The sequence below is a fragment of the Meleagris gallopavo genome, chromosome 17, assembly GCF_000146605.3.
Source record: "Meleagris gallopavo isolate NT-WF06-2002-E0010 breed Aviagen turkey brand Nicholas breeding stock chromosome 17, Turkey_5.1, whole genome shotgun sequence".
Lineage (NCBI taxonomy): Eukaryota > Metazoa > Chordata > Aves > Galliformes > Phasianidae > Meleagris > Meleagris gallopavo.
The window spans coordinates 6588765-6597136 of NC_015027.2; the positions used below are offsets into that span (position 1 = coordinate 6588765).

At 41.7% G+C, this 8372-nt stretch overlaps 1 protein-coding gene across 1 annotated transcript in view; it reads right to left on the bottom strand.

Annotated features, from left to right (window-relative positions):
• SART3 (spliceosome associated factor 3, U4/U6 recycling protein) overlaps nucleotides 1-8366 on the bottom strand; it is a 13995-nt gene extending 5629 nt beyond the window's left edge. The window contains exons 1-15 of the mRNA XM_010720244.3: nucleotides 8285-8366; nucleotides 6787-6913; nucleotides 6398-6502; nucleotides 5933-6117; nucleotides 4946-5051; nucleotides 4082-4206; nucleotides 3731-3886; nucleotides 3301-3439; nucleotides 2840-2947; nucleotides 2338-2415; nucleotides 2194-2252; nucleotides 1395-1504; nucleotides 966-1078; nucleotides 580-656; nucleotides 7-178 (exon numbers count right to left, since the gene is read on the bottom strand). Coding sequence (XP_010718546.2) covers nucleotides 7-178; nucleotides 580-656; nucleotides 966-1078; nucleotides 1395-1504; nucleotides 2194-2252; nucleotides 2338-2415; nucleotides 2840-2947; nucleotides 3301-3439; nucleotides 3731-3886; nucleotides 4082-4206; nucleotides 4946-5051; nucleotides 5933-6117; nucleotides 6398-6502; nucleotides 6787-6814 — 1561 coding nt within the window. The 5' untranslated portion in view covers nucleotides 6815-6913; nucleotides 8285-8366. The remainder of the gene's footprint in view (nucleotides 1-6; nucleotides 179-579; nucleotides 657-965; nucleotides 1079-1394; nucleotides 1505-2193; nucleotides 2253-2337; nucleotides 2416-2839; nucleotides 2948-3300; nucleotides 3440-3730; nucleotides 3887-4081; nucleotides 4207-4945; nucleotides 5052-5932; nucleotides 6118-6397; nucleotides 6503-6786; nucleotides 6914-8284) is intronic.
• Nucleotides 8367-8372: the final 6 nt, after the last annotated feature.

Below are 8372 nucleotides of genomic sequence, written 5' to 3' on the forward strand. Positions count from 1 at the left end.
TTTTACCTTCTTCCTCTTCTTGTCCCCATTCACCCTCATCATCATCATCTGCTTTGCGCTTTTCTCCAATCCTATTTTTTTTAGCCTTTTTGGAAGCTTTCTTTTCTGCTCGAGATTGTTTTCGTTGCTCAGCTTTCTCCTCCTCCTGCCTTGCCAGAGCAGCTTCTTTCTCAGCAGCCTAAGAACATGCAAGATTTTTTTAGGTGATTGCAGATTACAGAACATTCTCATATGCTATTTTTTTCTGTTTGTTTTTTTTTTGTTTCTTCACTCAACTTGGAAGGTTTTCTCCTAAGCTACATTACACAAACTAATAGGATCATCGCTGAAAGCACATCTCAATTGTCTGCTCTTAGAGCTTTCCTAGAGTGCTCATGTTATTCTTGTATTCATCCGAGTGCAATATAAAAAAAACAGCATAAAAAATAAATTAATCACGTTTTAAAATGAAAATCTATAGTTCTGAAGCTTTAAGACAATTTGGGCTTATCCACATGAACCAATGTTAGAAATCTGACATTCATAGCTGATCAGCAGGTATTTCCAATAAACTGCTTATGTGGTTCACAAAGTTCTGACCTTTGCTCTCTGTTCATTAACACGAGCTAATCTGTTTTCTGTTTTCTGAACAGCTGCATCCCAGTCTTCCAATGTTCCTAAAAGATTAAAAAAAAAAAAAAAGCCTTGTATTCAGCCTTCTGATAAATTGGAAACACAACACTAGAAAAATATGAATCACTGAGTTCTGTCATTATTCATGACATTCTAAACATAAATGAACAGCCTCCAAAGAAAACAACATCTAATCAGAGCAGAAACCTTCCAATTTGTCATACAGCATCAGAAATGCATGGAAACATCCAACTAATTTCAGCTGTCTCTTAATTAGTCTAGAGAAGGGAAAGAAGTTCACTGTCACTGTACACTGACTACACTGTAAAATGAAATGATGTGCAGTTTGTTACCTTCTATCCTTTCCAGCGTGAGCAGCACCTCGCAGACATGCTCTGGATAGTCACTTGTGCACTGCACTGCTCGATGCAAGGCCTTCCTGCAGTGCTGGGTGTCACCATGAGCTCTACAGTGTAGAAAACACAGCAGTAAGGAGCCAATACTCTACATGGTGACTGCAAAGCAGGGCTGTTAACTATATTCTATTTAAATCCTTTCCCTCCATCACCAGCTAGCTCACACTACGCTTTGTCTCTGCAATGTTTCTAAAGTATATTCCATAGACCTTCTCTGATAACCTCAAAAGCATATCATAAACCCTTATGAAGTACACCTTTGCTGAGCACACTAGACTTATCTCAAAGAGATGAGCAAAGTAAGAAAAGGTTACACAGACACACACACACACACTCACAAAAAATTCTCTTCAGCCAAGCTCTCACCTTTCCAGGTTATAATATTCCAGCCACATGTTAGCATACTTGGCATTCCCTTTAGTCATAATGTTGTCCCAGAGCTCTCTGGCCTTCTGCATGTTGTTACATAAGCGGGCCTGAAAAGCAGAACTCAACACGTTCAGTACAGTTTAACATTATTTGTTCAACACCACATCCCTCCCTGCCGTCCCCATCATCTCCTCACCAAGCAAGCCAAAGAACCTCAAGAAACCCCAAAAATCCATAAACATAAAAACTCAACCCACCTAACTAAGCATACAAACCCAGCAAATAGAATTAAACACCTAAGGTCATCCTATCACTGAGAAACACCTCCTGTGCCCACCTGCTGTATCGGTCTCAGTTTCTGGATCTCACATGTAACTTCATTTTGGTCATTATAATGCATTGGAGATAGTTGTTTCTGAACTTTTCCTTCTGTCTTTATTCATTATTGTACCTAATACAGCACATTGATACCAGTACTAGTTTGAAACTAGCTTGTGTAGGCAGCACTAAATTAGGGAGAATTCAAGGCAATTTTCAGAGTTAAGTATTCAGCTCCAAGTCACCATGGCTAGTCTGCTGATCTGTGACTTTCTCTAACAGACTGCTGTCCTCTCCGGGAGGTCCTGCCTCAAACCTGAGGCTACATTATGTGTAGGAATGAAAGAAGAAAGATTTACTCACTGAAGTTACAGAGACAAAATGACAAAGTACAAGAAGATTGCCTGCAATAGCTGGAATGCTTAAAGAGAAATTTCCTCTGGTCTAGGAATTAAAATAGAAAAGATAAAAGCATCACCTCAACCCTTGCCCAGTTCTGCATGATAGTACAGGATGGATCTCCACTTTCACTGAAGCCTGGGAAGAAAAATACTGTTTGTGAATGGCTCTTGGAAAAATTATTCTGAACAAAGCAGGTGATACATTGGATGACTGAACTTACGCTCTTCTACTTCTTGTTTCAAATACTCCACAGCACGTGCAAATGAAGATCGCAGCTCTTCAAGTTCTTTACTTGAGTCTTTAGAGAAGAGAAAGAAATGCCTTAATATTACCATTTTCATTTCTCATCCCCTAAAGCCTCTTCACTAACACCCACGTATGACTTTATTTTGGCAGGAAACGAAGCAGGTACAACTCACTACTTCAGTAAAACTCACTACATGCAAACTAAAAAAAACCAGCAACAAAATTTAACACAAGCAACAAAGCCCATCAAGTAGCTAAAACATAAATCAGAGCATTTTTGTGACAGCATCATCTATTCTTTCAGCAAGGAACTGCTCTAAAATAGTTGATATTTAATAGACAATAACTGGGGGAGAAAGTAGTTTTTGTGAGAGATACAAAGCTTGTGTTTTTCTGTATGCTTGTTTTTAATAGCAGTTCTGTGCATCTGAAATAGTAGCAGTAAACAAATGTATAGTCAAACATACTGTACGTACCTTGTGTAAAATCCACCCTTCTTCTTAGGTAGTCAAGATACGCCTGCCAGATTTCTACATAGTCTGTTGCCTGAATAAAGCCTGCATTCAGAGCCTTTTCAAACATTTCTGAAAGAAATGGAGAGAAAAAACCCACATACATGTACTTCCTTTTCCATTGTATTTCAAAGTAGAGGACAAAGAAAATACAAGAAGTCCTACATACAGTGAATTAGCTAAGAAATTCAATGTAAAGCCAGTTTAATTCAGCAGTGTTCAAGCAAAGCTGAAATGAAGCGCTTGCTCAGAAGTGAAGCTGCTCAACCAACACAGCTGTGCCTTAGAAGCACACTGCTGTAAATTTCATCAGTTTTAAGACTGCTAAGAAGGGTTGCAACGAATTCTACGGGTCACACATCATTTAGAGCACAGCAAGCAGTTCTGCACTGTAAAGAAATTTTGTTGAGATCATCTTTCCTTACCAGAAATAATGCAGTGATCAACTCCATGCCTCTCCATTGCCAAAAGATACTGAATCCAGAGCCCAACTGTCCAAGGACAGTTCCTGACAGCACGGTCATGAGCAGACAAAACCAATTCTTTCACTTTCAGCTGCCGGTCCTGAGATAATCACACACCAAAGTTTTAAGCTCCTATTAGCCAAAAACCCCATCCAACATAAATATCAGCTTAAAAAACTAACACCTTAAAAAATATATATATTTTATATTTGAAAATCTAAAGACGGGATCGGGATTTTAGATTCTATGCACATAAGAACTCAGTGAATGCCCTCAAAACAGAAAGGAGGAGCAGAACAAACAATAACTCTGTGCCACGTTAAGTCTGGGGAAGACATAAACAAAAACCCACAAGGAAAATAAAACCTCAAGAGTTTTTTTCCTTCCTTACCAAATACTGATTGTAGCGTGCCCACAGGTCTGGTACAAGGCAGTTCTCAGCCAAAGCTCTCTCGTAGATCAACTGAATGCGAGCTGGATCACCAGCTTTCATTTCAAAATCAATGTAAGCTTGGTATTCTGCTAGCTTCGGTGTTTCAGCACCCAGCTATAGGACACGAAAAATAAAAATCTTCTAAACAAAGCATGATTCAAACAGCTCAACTGACTCAGTAGCACAACATTTCAAACCTGAACTTGGCCTCTAAATATCAACAGCTCCATCAGTTTTAGTGCTGGGAATTACACTCCAGCTTTTGATTTAATTCTTAATTTTAAAGGAACGTGTAAGTAACAACATTACCAGTGCCTCTTCGTATGGTTTACACTTCTCCAATTGCTGTAGAGCTTTTTTGTAGTTCTTTATTGTTGTTTCTGGTATTGGATCTTCGGACCATTCCTCATACTCAGCATATGAAGCCTCCATATCTGTTAAAACAGACACAAAATCCCATCACTAATTCACTCAACAGGCTAAATAATCATAATTCAACCTCTGCTTGATTCTAATGTGTTTGTGTTTCTGTTTATAGTTTTATATCTTAACTGTCAGACATGATTAAAGGTTCCAGACACTTTCAGCTTATAGGTGTAATTTGAACAAAAACTTAGGACAAGTTATTCAAAATCATTAGCTCTTACTTTACAAAACCAAAGTTGTAAGATTTTCCCAGGGCTTTAAAGAAGAAACCAACCTAGATTCTTTCAATGGGCAAATAAAGAAGTTTAACACCTACACCACCTTTCTCCTGTATGCAGACAAAGCAGCAAGAAAAGGGACTTGAGGAGTTTAAAGTATGAAACCGATTCAGGAGGACTATCAATCCAGCTGTCAGCATGTATCATTTACCTGCCAGCCAACGTTTTTACACAGTGAGCTTCTCAGCTGAATTCCTAGTTCCTAAGGGTCATGCTTTGTGCCAATTACTTGTACTTTAAACAGCCTGAATGACCTCAAACTATGCACCATGGAAACAGATAAACGAACAAACAGGAAATGTGCATCATTCAGGGGGCCCCAAAAACAGGCAAACGTAACTGATGCATGAATACCCAAATACCACAGCTGCAATTCGTGTGGCTCTACTAAAAGAATAATCACAATTAATGCCTACTTTGCCATAATACAGTTTCTCCATGCCAACTCCCCAAGCACAGAGGCTCTCACCTAACAGTGGGATCCCCAGCTGGCGCCTGAACAGTGTGTGGATCCTCTCAAGCTGGCTGCAGAGCATCTGCTGCTGCTCAGGCGACGGAACGCTGCCAGGAGCTGGCTGCAAACAAAAGGATCGAAACTGAATCAGCTCCCTCAAGCCTGAGCTGCTGGACATGAGGGGATATTGTTTATGGGTTGGGGATCTGGGCTCCAAATGACTACTACACGATCCTTGAAGAACATACACGGCCAACTTGCTGCTGCAAAAGCTAAAACTTGGAAACTGCTAGAGTCAGAAGCTGATAAAAGTACAGAGCATTCCCCAGTGAAAGCAGACACGCTGGGAAATGATAACCTGGAAAACAACAAACAGCAAGTGATCATGCCACTTCACAAACCTACAGATAGGATTTCAATAAATCCCTGGTGCTTGCAGAGATGATTTAAGACTCCAGATTCTTTTCTGTTTACAAGCAAAGAGTATTTTGCCATTACTCTTCTGCTTGGGCATTTCATTACTGATCAACTTCCACATCCTATGTAGCAAGCTACGAGGAAATAGAAATATTCACATTCTGGTCATCTTGCAAAGTCTGACATTTCAAAAAGAGTGAAACAGTGAATAAATTCAACACTGAGGTGTAAGGCAGCCTAGAAATGCAAACATGATTGATTATGGGCAAAAGCATTCACTGGAAAGAATAATTATGCTTAATAATGAAGCTACTTATTCTTGTCAGTTCAAGCTGAAGAAGCAGAGTAGTTTTGCTTCTGGATATAAGATTTGATGAACATATTTTAACACACCTCCACTCTTACATCAAGTAAACACACAGAACATTTTTCCTAAACCAAACAGTCAGTTTCTACAGCCAAAAAGAAACAAGTGAGTGACACCACAGCCTCTTTTCTCCAAGGAGACTGATGATGGAGCAGCATAAGACTTCAGAAGCTCCACCACAACTTCTTACTGACAGCAGCCCACCAGACCAGCCTTACCTGTGCTGTCTCCAGGATGGCATTCTCAAACTCACGGTAAGCTTCCCATAGAGCTGTTCCTTTTGTCACATGCAGTCCAACAGCTGTCAATGCTCTCTCAAATATTGAGCGAACTTTCTCAATTCCTCCTTCCTGACCAATGCCTCCAATTGAATACTGGGCATATTCCAGCCAAATTTCAGGACCTAAACAAAGTTATTAGAAACGGGTGAGCTAACATCCTCAAAAATAAAAAGGCAGCTTAAATACTTATCAAAGACATAATCGTTTTCTTTGCTATTCAGTGTAGTAGGACTTTAAATGGTTTTCAACTCCTATGCTTCAGAAAAAAAACGACACTCAATTCTAATATTTTTATTCAATTTCTGCATTACAACATAATGAAAAAACTTTCCTCAAAAAAGAAAATCATAACCTGAAGGCAGCAAATTTTATAGCACATATTAACACACATTAAAAACTTACAGATGTAGTCTTTCACAGCTCTCTCAAACAGCTCATAAACTTTCTCTCGTTCTGAGATTTCAGAAGCCATTTTTATCTCATCCTTCAACCAATCCAGCCAAATTTCTGAAACCAAGAAGTTTACAAGTCACCAATGCTTGGAAAAAAAAAACCAAACAAACCAAAAAAAGCCCTCATTTTCAATTTTCTTTTACATTTTTGGTTAGTTTTTATTAACAGGCTTAAAAATGGGGACAAAGACAATGGGGAGAAAAGAGCAATTTTAAGTCCCCGCATCTGCACATAATTAATTTAAATGAAAAGTTTGGTACTGATGTCTGGTGATCTCCATCATCATCACACTGATGATGCTTACTCAGTATCAGCTGCAAGGAGAAGCAGCTCTATACCTTCTGTAAGTGGGAAGAGTTCACTCATCTTCTGCCGAGCTCTTCTGAGCTTCACCAGCTCTCCCTCCTGGCGAAGCAGCTTTATCAGATCCAAGTGGCAGTTGTAGTCAAAAGCATTGATGGAAAGCTTTAAAAAATAAATAAAGTTTTTAAAGGCATGCAGAAGTCAGAAAATATTTAGCAGAGCAGAACTTCACATTGTTTCACAGCATGCAAATCCCCTCACCAGTTCATAGCATCACTAAGGCTGCAAAAAATCAGTATGACCACCAAACCCATCCCAGCCCACCCCCACCACACCGACTAACTATATCTCCAAGTGTCACATCTCCATGTTCTTGAACACCTCCAGGGACAGTGATCCTACCACCTCCCTCAGCAGCCTGTCTCAATGCCTGACTGCTCTTTCAGAGAAGCAGTCTTTCCTAATGCTCAACCACAACCTCCCCTGGCACAACTTAAGGCCTTCACCTCCTGTCCCATCACTGTTACATGGGAGAAGTGACCAACCCTCACCCTGCTACAACCTCTTTTCAGGCGGTTGTGGAGAGCCATCAGGTCTCCTCTGAGCATCCCCAGCTACAGACTAAGCAATCCCAGCTCTTTCAGCCTCTCCCCAAAGAACTTGTACAGATCCTTCACAGCACTGCTGCCATTCTCTGGACACACTCCAGGGCCTCGATGCCTTTCTTTTAGCAAGTGACCCAGAACTGAACACAGCACTTGAAGTGCTTGGCCCTCACCAGGGCCGAGTACAGCGGGACAATCACCTCCCTGCTCAGTTACACAGAATCACAGAATTGCAGGGGTCAGAAAAGACCTCTGAGGATCCCTCAGTCCAACCACCCCACAGCAGGTCACACAAGAAAGCATCCTGGTGGATTTTGAGCATCTTTAGGGAAAGAGACTGCACTACCTCCCTAGGCAGCTCGTGACAGGGCTCTATCAACTTCACAGTGAAGAAGTTCTTTCTCATGCTCAGATGGAACTTCCTGGGTTCTGGTTTGTGCCCACTGTGCCTCGTCTTGTTGCTCGGCATGGCGACCCGTCCTCCTGACTCCCACCCTGACAAGTACTGCTCTCCCAGCCTTCTCTTCTGCAGGAAGGGCAGCCCCAGGGCTCACCAAAGAGATGCTGCAGGCCCCGACCACCTCCCTATACAGTCCTCCCTATGAGATCCCTTTTATAAAAGCTGAGCTTTAAAGTTCTGCACGAAACTGAACTCTCAGCTCCAAGAGCCCCCGGGTGCAGACAGCGCTGAGCAACACCCACAGAGCCCTCCTCAGCAAACGCGTTGTAATTCCTCCAAAAATCAAGAAAGAGACCACCATCGGAGTTTATTTTCGACGTGTAAGAGCTGCTCACTGAGGCTCTCTCGCCCTCGAGCGAGGAATAAAAAGCGAATTAAAAGGGACAGCTCGCACTGCCGGCGCCCAAAGGTGACCGCATCACCTCCGGAGGCGTTTCCAGGGCAAAGCGGGGCACGGCCAGGCCCCACCTGCTCCTCCAGCCGTTGGATCTCCGCCTCGTTCTCCTTCTCCTCATCCTCGCCGTCGCCCGACGAATCCGAGTCCCCCTCGTCCTCC